This window comes from Ornithodoros turicata, chromosome 1, assembly GCF_037126465.1.
Source record: "Ornithodoros turicata isolate Travis chromosome 1, ASM3712646v1, whole genome shotgun sequence".
In the NCBI taxonomy this organism is placed as follows: domain Eukaryota; kingdom Metazoa; phylum Arthropoda; class Arachnida; order Ixodida; family Argasidae; genus Ornithodoros; species Ornithodoros turicata.
This window is the reverse complement of record NC_088201.1, coordinates 135,616,038-135,642,296: the sequence shown is the minus strand read 5'-3', so window position 1 is coordinate 135,642,296 and position 26,259 is coordinate 135,616,038. Positions and strand designations below refer to the sequence as shown.

The 26,259-nt window shown below is 47.2% G+C and overlaps 1 protein-coding gene across 2 annotated transcripts in view; it reads right to left on the bottom strand.

Annotated features, from left to right (window-relative positions):
- The window catches only part of LOC135378632 (thyrotropin-releasing hormone-degrading ectoenzyme-like), a 294,976-nt gene that overhangs the window by 175,103 nt on the left and 93,614 nt on the right, over positions 1-26,259 (bottom strand). Inside the window, exons 15-22 of one of the 2 annotated variants that reach the window (XM_064611713.1) lie at positions 24,820-24,875; positions 24,557-24,704; positions 19,551-19,627; positions 19,354-19,476; positions 12,205-12,384; positions 11,021-11,146; positions 8,917-8,992; positions 5,567-5,749 (exon numbers count right to left, since the gene is read on the bottom strand). The exons of the other annotated variant lie outside the window; for it this stretch is intronic. Coding sequence (XP_064467783.1) covers positions 5,600-5,749; positions 8,917-8,992; positions 11,021-11,146; positions 12,205-12,384; positions 19,354-19,476; positions 19,551-19,627; positions 24,557-24,704; positions 24,820-24,875 — 936 coding nt within the window. The 3' untranslated portion in view covers positions 5,567-5,599. Of the gene's footprint in view, positions 1-5,566; positions 5,750-8,916; positions 8,993-11,020; positions 11,147-12,204; positions 12,385-19,353; positions 19,477-19,550; positions 19,628-24,556; positions 24,705-24,819; positions 24,876-26,259 lie in introns of those variants that run through there. 2 annotated transcript variants of the gene reach the window in all.

Below are 26,259 nucleotides of genomic sequence, written 5' to 3'. Positions count from 1 at the left end.
ACCACAGCAACGTGAGACTGCCGGAAGCGCGCCTCTCTTCCCTTGACTCTTTCTTTATAATAAATGTGAGGTCACAGGTCACATGACCTGATGACGTCATTGCGTCACGTGGTGTCGTGAGGTCACTGAATCACTGAAGGAATCTTTTGAACGAACCACTAAAACGAAAGAAAATCATTTTGTCCATCACTACGATGGATCGAACCAGAAGTGACTTGCTGCGCCGTGATTGGTTGCTATGGACGCCCGCGAACTGACTGCTGCGAGAAATATCAAACCTGCTCTGATGCGCTGAGTCACGCGCTACGAGCAGCTGCATGCGACATACAAAATTTCGCGCTTGCCGTGAAAACTCAGCTTCTACGCAAGAAAAACGAACCATGCGAGCCGGCATTAAAGGAGCAGTCTAGACCACCACTTTGTTTCTGTTTTTCGTCAGTATGGAATGTTAGGCGGCCGAAAACAATTTTCCTACAATTAGTACAACCGCAGCGAAATTGGGACGCCTGCAATAGCTCCCCGAACCTCGCGTGCGCGAAACACACTCTCTCGCCTTCACGATAGGCACGTGATGAGCGCCACCACACACGTCACTATGTGACGCCAGTGGTGAGGACGCTCCTCATTGGTCCTGGGATCACATGATCGAGGTGAGCAACATCGCGCAGGCCGGAACGTCTGCTACCACTTCGGACACGCCATGCGTTCTCCGGATACGTGATGTCCGAAACGGAGGATTTGAATGCTGTCAACGACACAACCACGACTTTTTGGGACAGCAGACACCACGGGAACAACGAGTGGTGCATCCTGAAATTAACTGCGCTTGTACAGCGAAAATTCCGTGCTTCTCGACAGTGTGCAGCCTGTCCGACAGTTTTCACCGCGCAGTTGGTTCAGTGGCTAACAGGTGGCGCAACAATACCGCCGCCATCACTTGCTTTCTGCTACTGTGAATTCTGAGATTGCACGGAAGCCACGGATATATTACTCTTGCGATCGTAATCTTATTTTCTCAGGCTGCATATATGATTTGTTGTTTTTTTTATAGAAAGCGTGATATAAATCATATAATGAATAGAAATCAACAAGAAACAGCTCGCAATGTTCGTAGCAGACGGTTTTTCCTGCGAACGAATGAGGGGCTCTCTACCACCAACGTCACTGTAGAGTGGGTGTGGTCTGCAGTTGGAGCGCTCCGGCTTGTCACCGCGGCAGCGATTTTCCAAATTAATTGCGTCGTGGTGAAACAACGTTGGACAGAAATATTTTGCGGGAATGCTTTTCACATACTGCTTTACAAGATGACAGCAGTTTTTGGACATGTTAGATACCACTTTAATGCTCCTTTAAAGGAGCATGAAAATCATTTGGAACGTATATTTTTCACCGTTTGATATGAACATACTCCCGTCATAAACTATCACACAAAATATTTCCTTTGAAAAGCGGAAATTTCCGAGAAAATTAGTCAGCAAGAATGCGCTCCGCGGCGACAGTCTCCTCCAAGGCGAGTCTGGCGTGTGGTGACGTCATGTGGCCGAGCACTTCCTTGTCTGCCGGAAGCGTCAGCTCCCCGCCAGGACAACAGCCAGAATCTAGCTCCGGAATGGTGTCGACTTACCGACTGAGACGCTGTTGCTATTTACTTGCGTTTGACATTCACTTGCGTTCTTACATGATTTCTCTCGTATGTTTGGAATAAAACAAGACTGCGGGCGGTGTAAAAGGCGTGGCTATGCCTCTGTGTTGCCGTGGCGGCTCGGGTTGAGGTGGATCGTACGCGATTGTGTTTTCCGTTCCGATTGTGCTGAGGTGTCGTTACTTAGTGAATAGTATTATGCGTGTGTGTGCAGCATGTATATGATACCAGTAGATACATTCCTGTCAGTTGGAGATTTATTCCATGTGCCGCTGTTGCAAGCTGCACATGACCATTAAAAAAAGAAAACGCTTATTTAGCCATGTGTTTTGGGGTTTTCCCACAGATCGCGAGCAGATGAACACTACTACTTTGTTTTGGTATCTATGTTGCCGCGCTTTTGGATATGTTGCCCTCCTGGTATTAGTAAGATATGGTAAGCGCAATGATACACAGCTATGCATTCATCGGTCAGCTCTTTCGCCTCGAAGATGCCAGTGTCCATGCGGTTCAGAGCTCATAGTCTTCACCACAACACGAATAAGTCATGACGGTCGACGACCTCTTCAAATGAAAACACTGGTCACTGCGCCGCGTCTTCATGACTTTGTATTTGTAACCAAGAGGAAGCACTATATTTCAATCCGAATGTGTGTTCACACTCTTCGCGAATACAGCGGCAGCCGATGACAAACTCCAGTGAGGGGTCGTTGGACTGCAGGAGGGCATTAGGTCGGATAGCGTCTACAACAAACTGGCGGGTGCCGTCGCCGCAGAGACGCCGTATTAGCAGGCGACACGCACACACCGGGAGCTGCAGTAGGGGCACTGGCGTGGCCGCATCAAGCGCGGCGCGTCTCAAAGCCGCGTCAGCACAGGTGTTTCTGCGTAGCCCTCTGTGCCCGGGTACCCACTGAAGGTAGATACGGTGGCCGACCGAGGAGGGTTGGGCGTACTCCTGAAGTACCATGGTACGCAAATCACTCACGATGCTCGGGTGGTATGTTGACAGGAGCACCAAAGACGCCTTGCTGTCTGTGAGGACGACCCACGCATCATGCACAGATTCAGCGATATGCCGCAGAGCGGCAAGCTGTCCGAGCAGCTCCGCATCCGTGGAGGACACTGTGTAGGGAAGTCGGAGGGCGAGGTCACGGTTTTCCTGCGAGACGTAGTAGGCCGCTGTTGATGACTCATTCGTTACCGATACATCAGTATAGATGGCACGCCTCAGCGGATAGGCCGAACTGAAATGCTGGAGCGCGAGCTGGCGGACTACAGCCGCACTATAGGCACATCGTTTTTCCTTGGAGGCCGGGGATGGAGGCACAGATCTCGGGTCTTGCAAGCGTCCACATCGCAGGAGTAGGGAGAACTGTGCAGAGATGGACCCTTTGAGGAGAACGAGAGCACGACCGAATTAACTCAGAGGCCGGGCAGTCTTCGTCGACATGGCGAAGGTAGTGAAGAGGGTGCCGAGAAAGGTACCGTGCGAGAACGCGGAGAGTTGCACCGTCCCGCAGGACATCGATCGGCGGTTCGCGTGCCTCGGCTAGGGCAGAGTATGTCTCGGTTTCGAAGGGACTCCCAAGCAGACGCGGAGGCTCCTGGCTTGGCTATAGAGGAGATCTCGATTTCTGTTTCAGCTGATACCATGCAAGATAGGAAGGCTATACCGGAGAGAACCTTGCACGAGGGATTGTTGGACACGGCGGAGGTCAGAGGAGGACGCGCCCCATCGCAAACCAGCGAGGCAACGAACAACCGCCACGTAGCTGTTGATATTGGTGGTGAGAGTCTTAATGTGGCGAGACCAGGAAAGGTCACGGCCGAGTACCACTCCCAGGTACTTGCAGTACGGGACAAATGGCAGTGGTGACCCTTCAAGGTGCAGGGCAACGCATAAAAACGTGACTCAAGCCACAGCACGCAGACAATTACGCAGTTTCCTATGTTGCTTTCCCCACTTTAGAGTTGTGTGTTGTGTCGTCTTTTTATGTGATGCGCCCTGTACTGGAGTTTTTAGCGAGTTTGTAGCGACTGGTGGGCAACGACGAAGATGGCCACGCGCCTGGAGCACCTGCCTCAGTTCCACCGGCGCGGCCATGGAGATAGGCCAGCGTCATCGCCTCTCCGTGGCATACCATCATCACCGGTCGGGACTCTGGGAGGTACCCGGGTTCGAATCCCGGTGCCGGCTGTGCTGACTGGGGTTTTTCCTGGATTTTCCTCAGACGCTTTCAGACATATGTCGGCACAGTTCCCTTAGAAGTCGGCCCAGGACGCACATTCCCCCAGGGCGTGAGTCGTGACGTTGCCCACATACGTGAGGCCGACAACGGCAAGCCCTATCACCACCACCACCACCACCACCACCGTCGGGACTCATGTAGAGGAAGGCCATCGTCCTCTACATTTGGTGACCCGAACTATGAACACCAAATTCGATGTAATTCGGCCCTTTTCCCATCCCAAGGTTGGCAACCTTCCCCATGTCCAGCACTGATGGCACGCTGCCGCGCAGCTTGGAAGCCGCTCTACAGCTACCAATTCGACCGGTACGGCAGCTCCGTGGCACGGCGGTACCCTCAACCTCGAGTGTCCAGACCCGCTGCCACGAACCTCATCCGGGCCTTGCATTCAGCATCATCTGCTCAATCCCGAATGACTTCCTGAGGTCGACAAGCGGACTGCTGCATAGCGACCTCTCTCCTACAAAGCACTACCAACCGGTGCACACGCGCATCACAGCTTCATTACCCTTCGCTTCAGCCCGATGTTCACCGCACCCCGGCGCTCCTTCACTGCCGGCCGCGACACCCGAGCTTCGCGCTCACCTGCCGGTCACGGCAATCGCGGCAGCCGACGCCACGGCACGCTTCAGCCGGCGTCTCGGCGTCTCTCAACGGCTCCCACAGCCTCACCCTCTCCTCCTCTGGGACTCTCAGTGATTCGGCTTCCGTGCCGGTAGCGGCACCCCAGGACCTCCACTTCCCCAGCGCCTCACTCTTTTCCTCGCTCTTCTCGGGCTACCGGATCTGATTACTCATCAGCTGTGATGCTTCGCCACCTTTGTCCGTGCCGTCATCCTGTTCAACCGTGGATGCTAACCACGGTCGCCCTCGCTGCCCTCCTCCAGTGAAGTCGCGGACATCATCTGCTTTATCGCCGCTCCGCGTCAGAGGGGGGAGTAATGTAGTGGCCGGTGGACAACGACGAAGATGGCCACGCGCATGGAGCACCTGCCTCAGTTCCACCGGCGCGGCCATGGAGATAGGCCAGCGTCATCGCCTCTCCGTGGCATACCATCATCGCCGGTCGGGACTCATGTAAAGGAAGACACCAATTTTGAGCGCCCAATTTTAACGTCGTTCGACAAGAACGCATGTGACGTGCGCGTAAATATGGTCGCTCATAAGTTCGCGCTGCCCACGGAGTTCAAAATATGCCACCTTCAAGACAGTCGTATTGAGGCATAGAAGTTGGAAATCTTCGTGGGTTGTAACGCTCTCATACTGCAGTCATGCGGCAGTGCTTTGGAGGTCCTTGCAGCACAAGCATTCGATCTCCTTCGGCATTATGACACACGAGCTGTTTCGGCATCTTAAACAACAAGTGCGCATTAAATATGAGGACACAAAATTTACACAGAAAGTTTACATGTTCGATCACAGTGTGCACTAAAAAGCTCATCCCTTACTTCTCTGTTAAAGACAGGCGACTGATAGTGTTTGCTTCACCTGTGCCCGATGTTCATGAAGCTTTGACTTGGGGTCCCACTTTTGCAACAGAAATCAAATAATTGATGCTTGGAGAGCGAATTCTCCCTTTATAGGCACAAGAGGCATAAGGAGCAAGCAGTCTCGTGCATTGTTATTACGATATTTGTTCAATTACTGTGTGAGCGAGAAGGTGTCCTTAAGATGCACATAGAGAACTGATTTATTATGGATAGAGTTATCTCAAAGGTGGCAGTTCTCGGTCGAGCCATCGCTTGAAGGCGGGATAATCTCTTTCCTTTTGCTGTAAGGTCCTTCTCGCCTCCTCCACCATCCTGGTCACTTCTTTCTCTAATGTAGGGAACTTCTCCCGCAACAGCCTTTCGTACTGGAAAGGAAAAAGGGTATCTATATACTATATAAAATAACATAGGAGGAACATTTAATCCAGGGCATTGAACCGAACCCGAACCGTTATTTTTGCCGGACTGGAACCCCAACCGAAACGTTGGTAACACTATTGAACCCGAACCAGAGCAGAACCGAAAAAAAAATACCGGTAACAGCTTCTTAACGAAACAGTTCGGACATAAGATACAAGTCAGCATAAGATTTCAAGTGCCCTCCGAACGAGGACACACTGCACGGCCCCCATATCATGAATTTCGCAAGTGTTCACCTAGCAGTCAAAACATGGACGTATAGTAATTATGTTTTCAACGTCTTTTTAACACGTTTTCTTCAGAGAGAGATGCCACGCGGACGCTTGTCAAACGCTAGGTTTCCAAAACAAACGACGCGGCCGTCCTCTGCTAGCAACTGCTTCCGAAATGCGAGTCGCCTGCCATGGTCCACCGAGTGAAGCAGGAATGGAGTAGGCCAGTTCTGTAATTATGTAACGGGACCTATTCCTTCATTCCCCGCTTCACTTCCAGCAATGGGGTAGAGTGTCGCCCCCGGCGATGAACTCCCCACGCATCATTCTGAAATAAAGTTGTTGTTTTATGCAAGCGCCCAACATTTCCCTTTACACGTGAGCAGTAAAAACTAAACAAGCCATAAACATGAGAAGGAGCACACGCACAGCGGTGCCTGTATGATTCGTGGTAGTTTGAAACATAAAGGTAGCTCTGTTTACGACACCACCACCGCCTGTTTACTAGTAGTGGAATTGTGTTGTCGACTAACTACTATCTCTCGGTCGGAAGCCACCGGCGCACCGACGTTGGGTCTTCGCGCTGCGCTGCCTGGGTCCATTCCTCCTTTTTTCTCGCTAAACGGGGTACCCGGCCACTAAAAACGCCCATGCAGACAACAGCAGTTCCACAACAAAATATTTTTTGTGAAGATATAAGATGGAAGCTTTGAACAGGTTCGATTTTTGGTGCGACCGAACCGGAGCTGAACCGGAACGAAATTCAAGCAACGCAAACCCGAACCCGAACCAAACCCGTATTTTTGCGGTTCAACACCCCGATTTAATCACATGTCGATGACGATCTTACACCACGTTCGTGGGGACTAAACGGTACCCCACAAGATGATATGCCGTCTGTCGTGCAAATCAAGTTGTTCTGCTGCGGCCATTCCTCAACTAAAGCAAAACGCGCCGAAACAATTGATAATGAATGCGGCGCGCAAATCAGTCATGTCGTGACGCGACGAGTTTAGATGAAAACCTCAACCCGGTGTCTATGTGAATACTTCGAGTGATTTGGCTGAACATATACACAGGACATCGGCTGCCTTCCAATGGAGCAGGGTAAAGTGGGGTGAAACGAGGCAAAATTGAACCTCTGTATGCAATAAGGGGATAAGTCGAATTATCCCCTTTTTAGTGTTTTTGTTGCAATGACATCTACATACCAGTATATACCTGCTAAATAGAATTTAGGACCATACTGCAATTTATTGACTTGCTGCAGGAGCGTAAGAAACGGGTAATGCATGTGTGTCAATGGGATGGACAGCCAGATCAGGCCCCTTTTCTACACATGGTTACAAATGGTGTAGTTTAAATTTTGCTACGATGCGGAAATGAACATCGTCTTCGACTCGAAAAACATGTTCTTCCTACCTCATGTGACCGTGTCAGCAGTGCTACTGAGCGTTGTAATCGAAAAAACATGCTCACTGTGCTAATCAGCCATATTTTGCTGGCCATGCAGAACGTTATTTTCAAGATTATGCTCGTTTAGCAACACGATAATCACGACCTAGGCTGCTCCACTGCCCAAAGGTAACTTCGGCCATCCTGCCGTCACCATGAAAGTCCGACCCGTGAAAAGTGTTTTTTCCTGCACGAAAACCCTGCGCGTGCGTTGTTATATAGAAAAAGGGGATATGTCATGCTCCTGGATTTTGTTGAATTTCTGCTCAATCGCACGCACAGAAATGATGTGAATGGGACATGCATGTAGAGTAGACACATGCATATGTGTTGCACATTTTGCATTTGCGTTATTCATGGAAACTTATCTGCGATTACTTAACCAAATATTCACTTGCACTTTTCTCGGTTTGGAATTTTTCGACTTATCCCCTTATTGCGTACAGAGGCTCAATTGTGATGTCAATTGCTTTTTTTGTTGAAATTGAGAAAGAACAATGCGGGCACACACTCAATGTTTCTAGCGTTGGGAAGAATCGACGATGTTTCAGCCGAACACTGAAGTGAAGAGTTATATTTGAAAGCTACAGGCGTCTTATTTTGTCCGGTCCCTTGGGATAAAACGTGTCGCCTCGCCAAACAGAAGAGTCAGCTAGTATAAGGATATTATTCAAGAATGCAGCCATGTGAATTCTGTTTTGGTTCAGTACTGGACTGCCTCCATTCAAGAAAATTATCGCATGTCCATGACGGCACCAAACGCAAACCCTGAGGCGGTTCGGTTCTCTGTTCTGTTACCAATATGTGGCAAAAGTTATTGGCTGAAAAAAATCCCTTGACCGCATGTCTCTCCGGGGCCTACGTTTTTTACTATGAATTTCTATCAGGGTTGGTGGACCACCCTGTATATAGTATAATATACATATTTATGCTATATATCTAATACTATAATCTTCCCAGTACGCAAAGTTTTTATGTTCTATCCTGTGTATACATCGTCTTCTCAAGGTACCCTAACGGTCGAAAGAGGCCTTTTTGCTCGTGTTTCACTCCAATTACCTGACAACAATTCACAACAGCAACAGTGATTAGAGGTCCCCGAAAATCAACGTGCATGCATCGAGAGAAAAAACAATGTAGTATTCAATTCTCCCACTCGAGTTCGAACCTCACCGACACAGGGTGTCTGTTTTCTCATTTGTTTCTTGTTTCTTTCGCAGGTACTTTTCGACCAATCATGACAATTTGTAATTCAACGAAAGTGGGGAAGCAGAGACAACTGGGAATCTAATAAATCTCTAGTATCATGAGATGTCTCTTCCGAAGTGTCTCATAATGCCTCACGTTTCATTTTACCCAATTTTCACCTACTGCATGGAACGCTTGGCTCTACCCTCGCTACAACTGACCGCACTGGTATTAATGAAAGTTATGAACACACTAACCTTTTGGACATCCGCGTCAGTTTCCATGTACGTACGGATGTACCAGGCTGTGGCCACTAAGTTATTGGTAGCACACCTATAAGCATAAACCGTTAGAGAATATGAGGTGTAGCTGCAGGAACGCACTGTCATACAGCCAGCCGCTGTACAGAAAGAAAAATAACTGTTCGGAAAAAGCATTGATTTAATTCTTCGTCCGCACTTTTCATTGTTAAACGGTTCTGCGAATGTAGACCCGGAGGCTTCTTCTTCGTTCCTGGAGATACACTCTAAGAAAGAAAAAAAAGAAATGTAGACTTTTCTACCCATCTCGGTAGAGCTGTATTGCAACCACATTTCTACTCGAACCGGTTTTACCTTTTGGGTATAACTGCAGAGTAGAAATAAACTACAGAGTTGAAACTGTCGTTCTACCAGCTTGGGTAGGAAGTTCTACTCTTCGTTTCTTAGAGCAAACGTGAGCCAGAGGAGCATGGGAAAGGGACGATTAGGCTTATACACGCGGAGGAGAAATCGCAAGTGGGGCGACCAGCTTGGGTAGGAAATTCTACTTCTTTTTCTTAGGGTGTAGGTTCACAAGAAGATGAGTTCACAATACCATGAAGCACCATGGTTCACAGCACCATGAAGGCTCCAAGAACGGTCGTTTTTCTTTGTGACACCTCTTGCAATGAGCTGCGCAGCAGACTCATGACAATAACAAAGCCCGCTGATCAGCGTGCACTGACGAAATTTATATGTGATCGTCATAGACCTGTCGTCGCGTTTCGTCCCTCTAATGAAATCGGTTTCCTTTTCTTCAAGACCATGAAAGGATATTTGACAAGCCTACCGTCATTTTTAATTTGTTCCTCTGCACTAAAGCATACACCCTGTGAATTATGAAGCTCAAGGTCGTTCAAACAGCGAAATATTCGATATTAACCACGGCAATGAACGGCGGCTGCTACGACCCGCCTGCGAGGAGAACTGGCCGTGACATCATTTACAGAGGATGTTGCCGATTCACACACGGTCTTATGGGAGCAAATTGCAAAATTTGTAGGCAAGCTTGCAACTGCGCCATGAAATATGATTAAATTTGACCTGGAGCTAAAACTATATCTAATCCCTGACACAGAATCGTACCAGAAGTGCAATATAATCATTGATTGTCATCATGGTTACCGGAGCACCGTTTTACTCTGTGAGCTTCTTCTTCTTTAGAAAATACCGATGTCGGTGGCATTTTTGGGAGCTGCTGCGTACCGAACGATACGCAGACGCTGTGTGCGTCGCATAATCTCTTCCTCCCGGCCTATCCTGCCATCAACCCCCCCCCCCCTCTTCCTCCGTCGCTGACAATTTGCGTTTCGCCATATTGTTACATTGCCATTATATTTTTTTGCCATCGCCACGCTCTGCTGCCCGTATCAATATTTCTACTCACTTCGACGGCAGATATACGACGGAGTCATGCACCCCCGAAACCATGCACCCACGTGGTCCCACGGTGTGTGTGCCCCAGGTCGTCCACAATAGACCTCTACCTGTTTGTAAATAAATGACGTCATAGTGTTCGACAGCGCCTCGAGTTTGGTAGAGTTGAGCTACGTTCAAATCTAGTGGCGAACAAGGTCACGCTCGAAAGCCAAGGTCTTGAGGGGATTACGATGGTCTCTGAAAGGGACACGACCTTCGGTCCTACTTTTCTTTCAATAGCAGGCAGCAAACAATATCCAATTCGTGGAACCCAGCTCTCCCCTTCCGAGCTCTTTCGGTTTCGGTATGTCTACCAACGTCATGATGACGTTTCTCGGGTAGAGGTTTATTGGCTGAGAGGACTGGACGGTTGGTGACGTAGGCCCGCTTCGAAAGGATGTATCATGCGATCACGCCTCGCTATTTTTGAGTAGTAGGTGCGCCCACCGGTGCACTGAATACGGCTAAAAGTGTGTATGATATTGAGGGATCGTGAGAACTGTTTCCGACAGAGTACTCGGAATTCGCGAAAATCATTGCATGGCCCCTTTAACATCATATTGATTCGTGATGGCATTAAACGTCTAAGATGTCACGATTAGGGCACTTGAAAGCTTACTCAGCTTTGACGGTGTATACGTACGTAGTTTCCTCGCTTAGCAGCTGGAAAAATACATCCAGGATGATCCTCTGAACACGGTATGTGTACCGATTTATATTTCCCGATCCGTACCAACGAAGATCAGTTAAGAATGCGTGACGAATAGCCCTGTGTTGAAAGACAAAAAAAAAATGTGTAAGACGCATCAAAGATAGTTGAACATATAACTGCAACAGCGGCAAAAATTGCAACAACACTCTCACTTTCGCTGCTTGAACGTGGTTAACACACACGAGGCTCTCATACGTTTTGATATAAAAATCCTTACTCTTATATTTCTCACAGAAAAAACACAGGAAGAAGCTGTTGCATTAAACGCCGTCATCATCAGCAGTTTTATGTGCCAGTTGGTAGGGGCTCATATTTGTAGTAACGGCGCACCGTGAGCGGCAACAGTGATCTTTTCAGTTGTTGTTTGATCCTGTTTATCTGAGTTGAAGGTCACGTTGTGCAAAACCTACCCCATTGAACCTTTCTGGTGAGAGAGAGAGAGTGCACGCAAGCGCCCAATGAAGACGAAACTTGCATGGTTTTATTGCCCCTATGATATTCTCAAACTCTGTTCCAGGGAGGAATCCCCCGCCAGTTGAGAACCCCTGCTGTACAACGTGCTTTCTTTTTTAGTCTTTACGGGATTTTTATATATGAAAAAAGGTATATGGCAGCAGCATAGATGTCGCTTTTGCAGTTGAGTTCGGCCATCCGAACATCCTCTCGAAGAATGTGTCCACTACAAGATGACTACTTACCTAAAATTCGTTAATTACCTTTTCAATTAGGGTATTTCGTGCACAAGCGATCGAGAAGATCGAGAGACTATCCTATTTGCAAACCATTTCACGTTAACAAATCCTGAAACACACACGTGCGTTAAAATATCCATCGCGAATTCCGCGATGAGTACAGCGCTAATTTCACGTCTGAGGGCCACTTTATTTTTTAGCGATGGAGATGATTCCAGTAGGTGCCACTCAGCTCGCAGGATAAACTATTTTGTGGTCTACGTAAGCCTCAGGTGCACTTTTTCGGTTTCGGTTCATTTGCATGTCAAAATACTGGGATGGACATTTTAACACACGGGCGTGTTTCAGGATTGTTTAAACGTGGAATGGCGTTCAACGAAGAAATTTTCGTAGCCATAGGGAGATTGGAGAATGAATACTTGCGTTTTGACGATGGCGTTGTTCCTCGAGTACATGAGTGCATGAGCGGCAAGTGTTCGTTCCGTCTTGCTTGCGCTTCTGTCTTTCATCCATCTGGTGATTTTTGTGACAAATTTTTTTCCGCCATGTCGTACGACGACGCAAAGGATGCTTTCTGGGTTAACACCGTTTGATATTGACCACCTAGTGAAAAATTCGTAAAGTTTATCACTTGTGACTGGTCACGCAGCATATCGATTCCTCCTTCAAATAAGAGGCAGTGCAGGCCTCTCCGACCTTATCTCCCATTGCCTGATATCTTACTAGCTGCCTAGTGTACCTCCGACAGTCGTAATTGCCGACACCAGCTTCTTTGATGTCGTATCATACCAGTTTACATAAATCCAATGTCCCCCAAACACAGGACCCTCTGTTTACAAACATGTCCCGTGACGAGGAGACCTGTTCGAGATTATATTTTGCTGTCGTGGGGAAGAAGCGGGAAAAACGCGTTGGCGGATAGGCCGAAAAGGCTAATAAGGTTGATCGGCCCCCAGCATGCTTTGCGCGGTGGCGAAACGAAGTCGACGACGTATGGGAGTAGATCGTCTGTACGGTGGACGATAAAAAGAGCCTGCGTAACATTCTTGTTCTGGACGTTTGATCATCTGTGGAGACTTCAATGCCAGCCACACTCTGTGGGGCAGTCACAGGAATTGCAGAAGAGGTAACGCCATTGCTAACTACTTGGCTACCAGTGACCTAGTTGTCATGAACAATGGTGATCCGACGTATATGAGGCCACCTCGATATATGAATGCCACTGATCTCACCCTGGTTACCCCGGATATCACCTTAAAGTGGGAAACTGAGCCCGACACATGGGGTTCGGACCACTTCCCTATTGTGCTGTCGTCCCCACGTGGGAATTATGTGCCCACGAAAACGAAGAAAATAAGGAACTGGCAGAAATACAGACAGGGACTGACCAACTCCACGGCAGATGATCTGCTTGACTGTATAAAGACGTCATTTGCAAATAGTACGAAGACAGTATCTTATCCAGCCTCAATGCCTGTTCCTGACGTTAAGTACCTCAATCTCCGAGCCGTGCGACGTCGGGCACAGAGAAGAGCAATAAGAACTGGGCTAGAGGTCGACTGGATCTCGTACAAGCGAATCTCGGCTGCATATAGAAGACACGTATTAAAACTCACTCCACTGTGTGCGCCACTGAGGCGCACACAGTGGAAGCAGTTTAGTGAGTCCCTTAATGCTCACACCCCTGTCACAAAAGTGTGGAGGACACTGAGAGCCATTGAACGCCTGCCTCAATCGTCAAACCCGTTGGTCACGCTGTCCGTTTCATACAAAAGAGAGCCTAAGGATCTTGCAGAAGAGTTTGCCACAGAACTAGCGCAAGTGGCCAGCTGCAATGACCTTCGTCCATCGCTTAGGGTCTCTGCTTCCGATGGTTCCCCAACAGATGATGACATTACCATGACTGAGCTACAGGAAGCTTTCAAGGGCCTAAAGCGACGCAGCGCCGTTAGGCCAGACGGAATATCGAATCGGGCCCTGAAGAACCTAGGCGACGAACAACTTGTCTCTCTCCTCCACCTATTCAACAAGGTCTGGTGTTCGGGAAGCATACCTTCTGATTGGAAACACGCCCGTGTCATCCCTATATTAGAGAAGGGCATCCTGATCCATCGCCCGCCTGATCCCGCCTGATCAATTGTCCTCGTATCGTCCCATTTTACTAGCTACTGGAAAGAATTGTTCAAAAGAGGCTGTCATGGGCTTTAGAGCAAGGTCACCATTTCCCTGAACATATTGCAGCCTTCAGGAAAGGCTCAGGTACATCGGACGCAATTGCTGAAGTGGCCACAGGACTAAGGCAGGCGAGGGAGTCAAATGCATTCGCTCTTGCCTTGTTCTTAGATGTGAAGAAAGCATACGATTCTGTAAAGCACTTAGCCTGTTTATTGGCCCTAACTGAAGCCAGGATCGGATCACTGGGCGTCTCCTGAGATTCATTGTAGACTTTTTGTCAGACAGAAAGTTCGACGTGTCTGTTAGCGGCCACATTAGTTCCACAAAATCTTTTCAGCGAGGGGTCCCGCAGGGCAGTGTACTGTCCACCACGCTGTTCAACTTACTCATGGCTGGGATCCACAAACGAATGCGCCCTACACCATATGCGCCACAACTGACCATATACGCCGATGATATCTGTCTCCGCATAGCAGGATCGAACAAGGAGAAGATTCGCGACTCAGCCGACGTAGCACTAAATTCGATCAACGAGGCCTTGTCGGAGGGAGGGCTGGAAATATCACCAGAAAAGTCCCAATGTCTTGTCTCCATCCCCCCCAAGGAAACAGGTTGGTAGGGATTTCCCATGTCTAAGCATCAATAACATCCCTGTTCCAAGATGTAAAGCATGCAAATACCTTGGTGTCACTATTGACAGCTCCTTACGCTGGACGAAGCAGGTGAGCGAAACCATTGCTAAAGGGAAGAAATCGCTAAATTTGCTCAGACGAATCAGTGGCAAACCATGGGACTGTAATGCACGATCCATGCTCATTCTGCACAGAGCTCTTATTCTATCTCGTACTCTGTATGCGACGCCGTACCTTGACCTGTCGCCAACACAATGGCTGAACCTCGAGCGTCTCCATCGAGCCGGTGTACGAACAGCGCTTGGTCTACCCAGCTTCTCCAGCATTACCTATACCTATCTGGACTCAAAGGAAATGCCCGTCAGCATCCTTCCAAACCTCAGAGGGCTCCAGTCCATAAACAATGCAACATTTCTGGGCAAGAAACAACTTCTCACCGGTCCTCAAGACAACCTCACCGCGTCCCTAGGCCGCCTGGCTAGGTCGCACGCCAATTGCCCCCTACTGTACGACGAATGTATCCCACGACCTGCTACTCCATGGCGTGAAGTAATGCCCAATATCTCGTTGCACATTCCAGGGTTAAGAAAGAAGGGCGAATCCAGCTCACTGGAAGCCAAGGCAACTGCTGAGGTCATAATTAGTGACACTTCTCATGCTCACACTCTGGTGTTCACAGACGACTCTGTTGACTCGGAGTGTAGGAGCGCTACTTCCTCCTTTTATATCCCATCATTAGATGTGGCATGGCAAGGAAAATAAGTTCGATACCCAATATGCTCTACGACGGCAGAGCTTCTGGCAATATTACATGGAGCAGCTGCAGTACAGGCTAAGGGAATCATCAAGGCTGTCATCCTCACGGACTCGCGTAGTGCTCTGCAAATGGAGATGAACCCCACATGCAATAGCATTCCAGCCCAGTGTATGCGAACGTCATGTGCCCAACACAAGACAATCGGTGAAGACATCCCCCTGCAATGGATCCCCTCCCACGTCGGCATTAGTGGCAACGAAAAAGCGGACCAACCAGCCTCTGCGGCACACCACAGCACTAGCCCTAGTTTGCCAACTCCGGGAGACAGCGACAGAAAATAAGTCATCAATGAGATAGTTCTAATGCAGCACCCTGGGATCCGGGACATCCTGCAAAATCGTCGACTTGATCACCCGCAGAAAGGACTTTCCCGCAGTACACTAACTCTGCTCTTCAGGTTGCGAACAAGAAGCGCTTTCACTAACTCACAATTACTCAAGATTGACTCTCTAGACAACGCAAACTGCATACATTGTCAGCAAATTGAAACTACCGAGCAGATCCTACTGCATTGCTGTGTATATGCTGCAGTGCGGAAAAAATACCTTTGCCATTGTAGGAACTGTACGGTGGATGATGTCTACATCCCAAAGGCCCTTTCACAGAAAGACATTCCAAATTGTGCAGCCTCGTCTAGTTTCTCTAGGAATCTGGCCTCGCTCAAAGGCTATAAATCCTGCTCGGACTTCTCGGCAACTCTGCAGTGACAGCCCTAAATCTTAAATTTCTGCCGTCATCCTTCCTTCATCTGTTATCACACCATATCATCTCATCCTGGCTACAGTCGTGACGCAGCCCACATACGTGAGGCCAACAACGGCAAGCCGGTTCGTCGCCACCACCACCACCTCATTTTTAAGTGTGGCTTTCATGCGAATTTCTTGGGATCGCGGTCTTTACTCTGAGCAACGTTTGCGGAAACATATCGTCTTCGCGTAAAAACGAATTTGAAGGGCGATTAATGTAATTAACGCGGCGGAAATGCGTTAGCATTAGACGTATTCTCTTATGCATGTATTGTGTTATGTATTGTATTCACATGGTACGTCTGTCGTTTTCGCTGTACCGCTGCAGCCTCTGCTTGCCGCTTTGCGAGGTCCACTTCACATCTGCGAGAGTTCGCTTCAGTCACTAAATGGTGTTGCCGATCTTCATCTGTCTCAGCAGCACGCTCCTGTCGTTTTCGTAGAGCTGCGTTTGCCAAATGACACTTTCGTTGTTCCTCTGTTCAGCTTCACGACGTCGCTGGATGGCCTCGACACTCTTTCGGCAACACCCTTGTCAGCAGTCATCCACACTCCACTCTTAAAAATGAACTTCACCGCATAGCAAGCTCCTTGCCAACCATTATCTCGAATGATATCGTTATCTGCGCTGATTTGTTGAAAACGGGAGGCGTACGCCTTTTCTGTGAAAATTATGAACAGCTTAAGTGTCACAGAAAAGGCGTACGCCTCCCGGTTTCAACAAATCTGTTTCAACAAAGTTCATTTTTAAGGGTGTGCTCGTAAAAGGGACCACATCTCTTTTATAAAGCAGCAAGTTTTCGTTCGCACGACCGTTGTAATGCTAACCAATTAATAATGTTGCAAAGAAAGTTGCAGATGATGTCGTTGGTGGCGACAAGAGGACATGTACTTACACATCTGCACTCTAAAGACAGAACTTCACCCCATAGCATGCTGTGCGCCGACCATTGGCAAGAATGATGCGGTTATCGCTTCTGATTCGAAGAGAGATGGGGGGCGTACGCCTTTTTGTGGCAATTTTCATAGTATCCAAATTGCCACAAAAAAGGCGTACGCCCACCTCTCTCTTCGAATCAGAAGCGATAACCATATCATTCGTGCCACTGGTTGGCGCACAGCGTGCTATGCGGTGGAGTTTTGTTTTTATAGTGTGAAGTTAAAGTAGTTTAGGACTTTTTTGGCCATGGAGTCATTGGTTCGCCGTTCGAAGTTACACATCCACATTCTTAAAAATGAACTTCACCACACACTCTAAAAACTGAACTTCACCGCATAGCACGCTCTGCGCCAATGCGCCAGCTGCACGAATGCACTTGTCCTAGCGTTTCACGAGGGCTTGGATGCCAGAAGTGTAGAAATCCTCACCGGCCCGTAGCAGCCATGACCGGACCGTATTCTTGACCTCGTCGTCCCAGCTGAAATGGCGGCCCCCAAGGAACGCCTTCAGTGGCCCGAAGATATAGAAATCGCTGGGGGCAGGGTCTGGAGTGTAAGGGGGATGTGGCAGCAACTCCCAGCCAAGTTCCTGTAAGGTGCGTGTCGTGAGATGCGCGGCATGCTGCGTGCATTGTCCTGTAGGAGGAGGGCTCCTTTGGTGATGAGGCCCGGTCGTTTTTACTTGAGCGCCTTATGCACATTCCTGAGAACCTGGCAGTAATATGCACTATTCATGGTGGTACCACTGGGCAGAAAATCAACATGAGCAATGCCAGCCTTGTCCCAGAAAACCGTGGCCATGACCTTACACGCAGACAGGGCGCTTCGGAACTTCTCGGGAGATTTCCGGTCTTCTCTGCCGGTCAAACACAAAGAGCTGCCTCGGCTTCCAACGGCCACTAACTTTCCGAAACTGGAGGTATTCATGAATGATAGTGTTCAACGTTCCCACAGAAAGGTCCGTCTTTCGACCCAGTTCGAGACATGTTATCCGTCGGTCCTTGAGGATCAGGCGCTCCACAAGTTGGATATCCTCAGGAACTCTGACACTGGGCTCTGAGCCGCCCGGGCCGGTATCGTCCTGCACTGATGTACGGCGGTCTCGGAACCGTTTGCACCACTCAAACGAGCCTGAAGTTTTCTGTGAATTTCAGATAACTTTACGCCTTCGTTCTCGGGAAACTTCATGACAATTCGCTGTTCGATGTGGGCGCTCACCTTGTTGTCGGCCATCTTGTCCAGCCCGTGTCTTCTCTTTGCACAAACTTTGGACCACCATGTGGTGAACGCGAAGGCCTGTGGCGTTTGAAAATGACGGAAAGGAAGTAGCGCGAGCGCTTTGTACACTCAGGAGACAGAAAGTCCCGGTTTGACTTGTACACCCCTCGTACATGCGTGCCTGCAGCTCGCTGTATAGCCAGGTGCAGCCAGTTTGACGTGGTATACTCACACAACAAAAACCCGCGAAAGAGCTCCGACTTACGTATTTTCCACCTTTAGAAGCTTCTTCGAAAGCCGAACGCCATGGGATCTCAGCCATTCTTTCGTTCTCGAAGATAAGAAAAGTTCACAGAATGGTTGTATGAAGAACTCTCAAAGAGATGTAATTTTTGAATGTGGACGCTGGTGCGCCGTCAACTTTAAAGCTAATACTCGATGGAAGATAGCCCTTGTGAGTCTGAAACAACGACTCCAGATTTTTGCGAGCTTTGTAGGTTTTATAAACAAGTAGCACCTTTTATGGAGCTGAAAACAGGCCAAAAGCCAGGAGTCATGATCTTTGTAACACTTCTTCACACTGTCACAGTCTTCATTACGTTTTACAAGCTGGTGAGGCAACGCCGGCATAGGTGTCGAAACGTCCTTTTTGTTATCGTTGAACTTTTTGTAGTGGAAGCCAGTGCGGAAGTGATGAAGAGCACATTTTATGCGAAACGGCTTGGTATGACCTAGGACTATTTCAAAGCAAAACTCTGGTGATTTTAACTACGCACAGAAAAACAACCATTGTTCAAGAGTCCTTCATACTGCAAGAACACTTCTCCAGGCCCTATCTGACTTCGGGAACGAAAGAATGGCTAATGATCTGCTGGCGTGTTACCTTTGAAGAAACTTTTAAAGGTGAAAAATATAGACAAGCCGAAGTTGTTTTTCGAACGATGATTTTTCTGTGTGTAGGTGTCAAAAAAGGTTTTAACGTGCGCGGTATGATAGCGAGGTTATTTAGCTAACCTCTTCTCGGAAATATAGATCTGCACAATACCTGATGAACGGTGTGAGTTTGTTGAATTTTGATCCACTCTTGCGCCAAAGCGCAAGCATGGTGCGAACACAGGGGCCGTAGTCCATCGTGCACAAAGCTTTCTTAGCGTAGTTCTCGATGTCACTGCAACGACGGTTATCGATTTCTAGCAGAACAGCCCCTTCGTACACTGAGAAAAATACATAAATCTTACTTACTCGCGCATGGGTAATATTTTAAACGAGCTGAAGTTCAACGTTTGGCCTGTACGATTCCAGATCTGCACAAGCCTTGCCTGGGAGCAATAACACGGGACATTGTAATATTGGTGTATGAAACAAAATGCACATCGACAATGCAAAACACTACAGTACTCAAAACAATGTAAACTAAATCCAACTCTGTCAGTTGAGTGCTACACTCTTAGGAGAAAAGGTTCAGTATTTATACTCTCGAGGTGCTAACGGGCTGTCACATACGCTAGTCCTAAAAGGTGTTACGGTTAGACGTCTTGAATGGGTGGCAATATTAAACCCTGTTGGCAGTACTTCTCTGTAAAATGGGTCGTCTCCTGTCGCCCAAATGCCACACTAGCGCTGTTGAAGCTGATGTGCCACACCTTCTCCTCGATTGTCACAGATTCGACACCCCTCGAGCCACGCTGAGACGACGCCTACTCGAGCTGCGGTGCACGGACTTTTCTCTGTCCATGCACTCTGCTCGGCCCAGCACGAGATCACACACAGCGGTCTGTGAACAAAGCAGTTCTGACTTTCTTGAGCGATTCAGGTCTTATGAACAGCCTGTGAGCTCAGTCGTGCAATCTCATTCTTCTGTGCCCCACTCTCAGCCTCAACGCATTCACCTCATGCTTTCCTTTTAAAGTCATCTTCTGTGATCCATCTCATCATTCTTTCACCGTTTGTTAGTCGTCATTTTTTTTGTCATCGTTGTCTTTAATCTACCTCACCCTTCTTTCATCATTTGTTAGTTTTCCTTACTTCCAAATTCTTTTTCTTTTTATTTATTTCTTATTTCTTAATATTCTTTATTCATTTATTTCTTATTCCTTCCGATTTCTTTCTTTCTTTAATTCATATCTTTTCGTTTATTTATTGTTATTTCTTATTTCTGGAAGTAGCAGGTCAAGGAAGGTCAGCCAACGTCTCGTTTGGTTGACCTTTCCCCCGTTTTTTTCCCCTTTTTGTCTAATAAATATATTACCCCCCCCCCCCTGTTGGCAGTACACTCTTAAAAATGAATTTCACTGCATAGCACGCTCCTAGCCAGTCATAATCTCAAATGATATCGTAATCTGCCCTGATTTGTTGAAAGTGGAAGGCGTACGCCTTTTTTGTGACACTTATGCTGTTCATAATTGTCACAGAAAAGGCGTACGCCTCCCGTTTCCAACAAATCAGGGCAGATTACGCTATCATTTGAGATTATGACTGGCTAGGAGCGTGCTATGCGGTGAAGTTCATTTTTAAGAGTGTATGTAACGTTACCACGTTAAGGGCAACACGCATTGGGGACCACCCAGGCTTTACGAGCCGAGGGTGCTCCTGCACTCGAGGAATTAATGAGAGGCGTCAAACCAGAACGCGAGAGGGCGACGCAGTCGAGGCAGTAAACGACGAAACTAAGAGTAAACTAAGAGTGTACCGAGTAATTGCACACAAACGAGGCACATCTTCCAACGCTTCATGTATAGTTTCCGCACTAACTACCGGGAATAGTAACGGGTTTATTTTCGAGACCATCTCCATTTTTGTTACTAAAATAGTTTGTTTTCGTTTTCGTTTTACATTTCTGGTCCGAGCCTTTCAATATAATGTCCCTTAACGGAACTACGGTTACGATGCCGCCAGCCAGGGGCGGATTCACACCCACGGTTTGTGGGAGCAGGCCGTTTCTTTGTAGGAGCGCGTAGTGGGGGAGGGGAGAGAGGGAAATCCAATGTATAAACTGACGTCTTATACCCTATAGTCGGACGGCAAACCTAATTCCGTTGGCGGAACGGCGTTACTTCCACTGTTGTCCAACAACCATCATTTCGAATGAGATCGTTCTCCGCCCTGATTTGTTGAACACAGGAGGCATACGCCTTTTTTGTGGCAATTGTGAACGGCGTAACTGTCACAAAAGAGGTGAACGCCTCCCCATTTTCAACAAATGAGGGCACAGAACGATGTCACTCGAAATGATGGTTGAACAACACGTGAAGTAACCGCTGTTCCTCTAACGGACTTCGGTTTGCCGTCTGACTAAGGTATTATAGGCGTCCGACGCCTTTGCTGCTTCACAGCAAACACGCTCAGGCTCTCACGTGGCATTATTCAGCACGTGTATTACCGGGAATTCATCTTTTCGAGCGAATTGAAGGCTAAAAACGCTAATGTAAGCGCATAACAGTCATGGTCATTACCGGAATTGACTGTCACCGACTCATATTCGTTTCCGTTTCTGTTCCTGGTAACGGAAAAACGTGCTAGGGAAAACGTGCTATTGAGAAACGTCCTACATTTCCGGTTTCTGTAATGCAAAAACCGGACAAAAAATAAATAGAAAGCCTCCCGAGCCGGACACCTCCCTACGTCGGACAAGATGCCGTTGCAGCGGCAGGATCCTATTGAAAATACATGGTGAGCGAATTCCCTACGTCGGACGCCTCCCTATGTCGGATAAGATGTCGTTGCACCAGGAGGACCCTATATAAACGGGGATGGAAATCCCTACATTGGAAGTACGACGGAGTCGTCCATGCAAAATAAATGCATTGGACAAAAATGATTGTCTCGACCATATCAATCCTAATCTTCCTTTGTGCTGAAAAGGCCAATGACGGGTCGATATTTTTTTATGGTCTCCGTCGTTTTCGATACAGATTTTTAATCAAAATACTATAAGGGCCATAGACATCCTGCTTTCACTTCTATCATCTCCGGGCCGGCGGATGTTTTTGGCCATCTGTAGCTCAACCATCCAGTGACTAAATACCTAAAAATATTGAATTAACTTTTTAACTACAAAAGCTACAAGGTCGTCCCAATGCGAACATCGGGTCCCTCCGGACACCTGATACCGCCACCGCTTTCAGAACAAAAAGCGGTTCGAGAGATCGCCCGCATTCGTGAAAGAACACAATGTTTTTCTTTGTTTCGTTCATTGGGCATCTTCGGAGACGCGTCTTTCCTTTACCCTCAGTGTGAGAGGGTGAAGGAACAGAGTGCCGCCTGATGCGTTGAAGATGAGCTCGAACTTGCGGAAACAAAACAAAAAGAAATGTATCGGGTGACAGTATAGGGATCTTGGGTTGCATTTTCTGTTTTCCTTTAATACTTTTCCAGGACGCAAGGTCCGATAGCGTGCTCTTTCGCTCTGTCACATTAGGGGGGAAGGAAATGATGCGTAATAACCATAGTAAAGAAAAAAAAAGTGTTCCTTCACGATTTTTTTTTTTTTTTGCGGACGATCTATCGAACGGACTTTTGTTCTGAAAGCGGTAACGATATCAGGTGACCGGAGGGACCAGACGTTCTCACTGGGACAACTTCGCAGCTTTTATAATGAAAAAGGGAATTAACGATATTTACGTAATTAGTTGTTCGACGGTTGCGCAACAGATGGCCAAGAACGTCCGCCGGCCCAGAGATGATAGAAGTGGAAACAGGATGTGTATATCCCTTATAGCCAAAAAAAAAAAAAAAGACACTCTGTAGGTCATTACCCTATCTCCTTGTCACCACTTACGTTGAGCCCTGGACTGCACCACTGGCCCCGAGAAAGTGTCTTATGGCTCGTAGAGAAAGCGCCAAAGACAAAAGCAGTGGAATTATGGCAGAGAATCAGCTGCGCTACGATGGAGGTGAAAAATAAGCCGTCGGTCGCTGTGTACGGCTAACAAGCCTTGTTCTCAGGAATATGCATGCCAGTGACTTGCTAGATATCAGACTGAACTTTGACAGTGTCTTGGGTAAATACGCAATGCAGAACACTGTTCAAAGCTTGATCTTTTCAGTGTAAAAATGTTCTAGTTTTCCTCCAGAATTTTTGAAACAAATCCGGCAAGCACGCTCATTGTGGTACTCTACCGTAATTTTCGTCATTATCTTTTCATTTTATCCGGCTTTTCTTGTTCTTCTTCTTTTTTTTTTTTTTTCAGTTGAGTCTCTCACACGGACACCTCCACAGGTCGGGCACATTTTGGATGCACAGCGAGTGTCCGACACCGGGAGGTTTTGCTGTACCTAGACGGTTTCCGTTTTCGTTATCGTTACCCGTTCCCTGCCAAGTGCACTCAAAATATATCTGGCAGAGTTGTACACGTTACCCAAAAAAAGTAATAGATTACAATTACTGTTACTACTGCGCAAAAAAAGTAATTCTTTACCGCTACAAATTACTTCATCAAAAATATAATAATTTACCGATTACAAATGTAACGCGTTACTTTTCCCGTTACTTTTAAATTGTGGGCCATAGCAAAGCCAACGAGCCTGAAGTGAATGCAACCATGCAGCTCTTATTGCAAATTCTAATATGAGACACCAACATACATGATAAGTGAAATCCACAAATACATTTGAAAGCAGCATACAAAACACATACACGCGTTTATAACAGATTTATATACACATACATTTAAAACAACATCGTAACATCCGCTTCGTCTTGTTACTATTGTTATGTTCTGCCCGCTCAATCTACAAATATAGTCACCTATTTTACTGTTGCTTCACTAGGTCGCGGTTGTAAGGGACTAGCATATTACTGTGGTGTGCATGGAACACGTGTGGACTAGAGACGGCCGTCACAGTGACCTCTGCGTCATTGCTTCAGTCGAACTCGTGGTGGAACACAAGAACAGATTGGTATGCTGAAAAGGGTTGCCATTGTTGACAGAAGGTTAAAAAAGTAATCGATTACTCAGTAATTGATTACCGAAAATTGTAGTCGGGTTACTTTGAAAACTACCTGCTCACAAAATTAATTGATTATTTTAAAAAAATATTGAAAAAGTAATTGATTACTAGTAACGCAATTACTAGTAAGGCGTTACGAAAAACTCTGATCTCCGGTATGTCATACCGCGCGTTGAGACATGGGCGCAAAGCATGAACATATTTATTCGAATTAGGTTGATCGTCTTTTGTCATCCACCTCAATAATCAGACTCAACCACCGTTGTGTGCAGCATAAACAAAATATACCAAGCACTTACATTGTACTGCTTCCCGAACTTGAATCCAATCAGATACATGTCCTTTTTATCAAAATCATATCCAATTTGGCTCCACGCTTTCAGGTCACTGACGGTTGAAAAATATTCCCAAAGCCATAGGAAGCTTTCAACACTGGCTTCATTGCGCCTGTGCAGGAATGAAATGAAATTAACTAAATACATTTTCCTCACATCTCGCGTGTGAGGAAATAAACACTGTCGAAAAACATAAAAGTGAATGCGGAAGGATTGGAGCCCCTTACTCATAGAAGATGTTAGCGCTGTAGTATAGCTGTCGCAGCAGGAACGGGTCTGCCATCTGTGAAAACAAGGTAGGTTATCTAACAAAGGCGAAGCACCCGAACTGTTCGACTTGCGCTTCATTATTTCACAATGTTCACAGCATTTATGGTATTTCGTGGGAGTAAGAAATTGGCATTGCTCGCGTAGTTAAGGAAGAGGGTGGAATAGACTAATATCTCCGTGATATTCCAATAGTTTTGGCTCTTGACCCGGTACTACCGACACTCATTTGAACAATTCCAAACAACAAAGTTTTGCTGCTCCTCTCTGTCTGCAGTTGTGTGCCTCGCTGTCACAGAATGAATATAATCGGGAGGTCATGAAACCTCGTCTAGAAACGGAGAAACATTGTTTGGATTTTGTATGCTCTTTTATTTGAACTATGGAGACTGTTCAGTGTATTGGTCATATCAATAACCGCCGCATTATTATTGATAATGCACTCTAAAAACGTAACTTCACCGAATAGCACGCTAAAAGCCAACCCTTTGTACTGAATGATACCTTTATCACTGTTTAGCTGGTGAAAACATGGGTCGCCTTTTTGTGCACTTAGGCAGTGATGTGAAGTGTCCCGAACAGGGGTACGCCCTGCGATTTCCACAAACCAATAGATACATGTATTCTGTGTAAAGTATTCAGCGTGCTATGTGGTGAATTTCTGTTTTTAAAGTGTGCGATATTATTACAATGCGTGCACTAGATTATTATACCGTATTATTCATATTAAGTTTTATAGATATTATAAAAATAAACCCTCGTGTTGGTTGTGAGTGGAGTCACTGAATAGCTTCGCTCAGAGTGTTGTATTCCTTTTCCCCGACACTCTGCCGACAGCAGTGTGGCAACATTGAGAGCGCCGCTCTCGTATTGGGCAAACTCTGCAACTCGACGTCATTCTGTTGACACGCCAGTGGGACTGCACACTCTTAAAAATGAACTTCACCACATATCACGCTCCTACCCGACCGTCATCTCGAATGATATCGTTATGTGACCTAATTTGTTGAAAACGGGAGGCGTACGCCATTTTTGTGACACTTATGTTGTTCATAACTGTCACAAAAAAAGTCGTGCGCCTCCAGTTTTCAACAAATCAGGGCAGATCACGATATCGTTCGAGATGATGGCCGGCTAGGAGCGTGCTATGCGGTGAAGTTAATTTCTAAAGGTGTACTCTGAAAGCAGAGCCTCACAGGATAGCGCGCTCCTGGCCTTCCGTGGGTTGATTTGACGAAAACGGTGCGCGCACGCCATTTTTGTGGCAATTATGAACTGCATTAATGCCACAAAAACGGCGTACGCCCCCCGTTTACAGCAAATCAGGGGAAAGAATGATGCCACTCGCGATGATGGTTGGCTAGGCGCGTTCTATGTGGCGAAGTTCGTTTCGAAGAGTG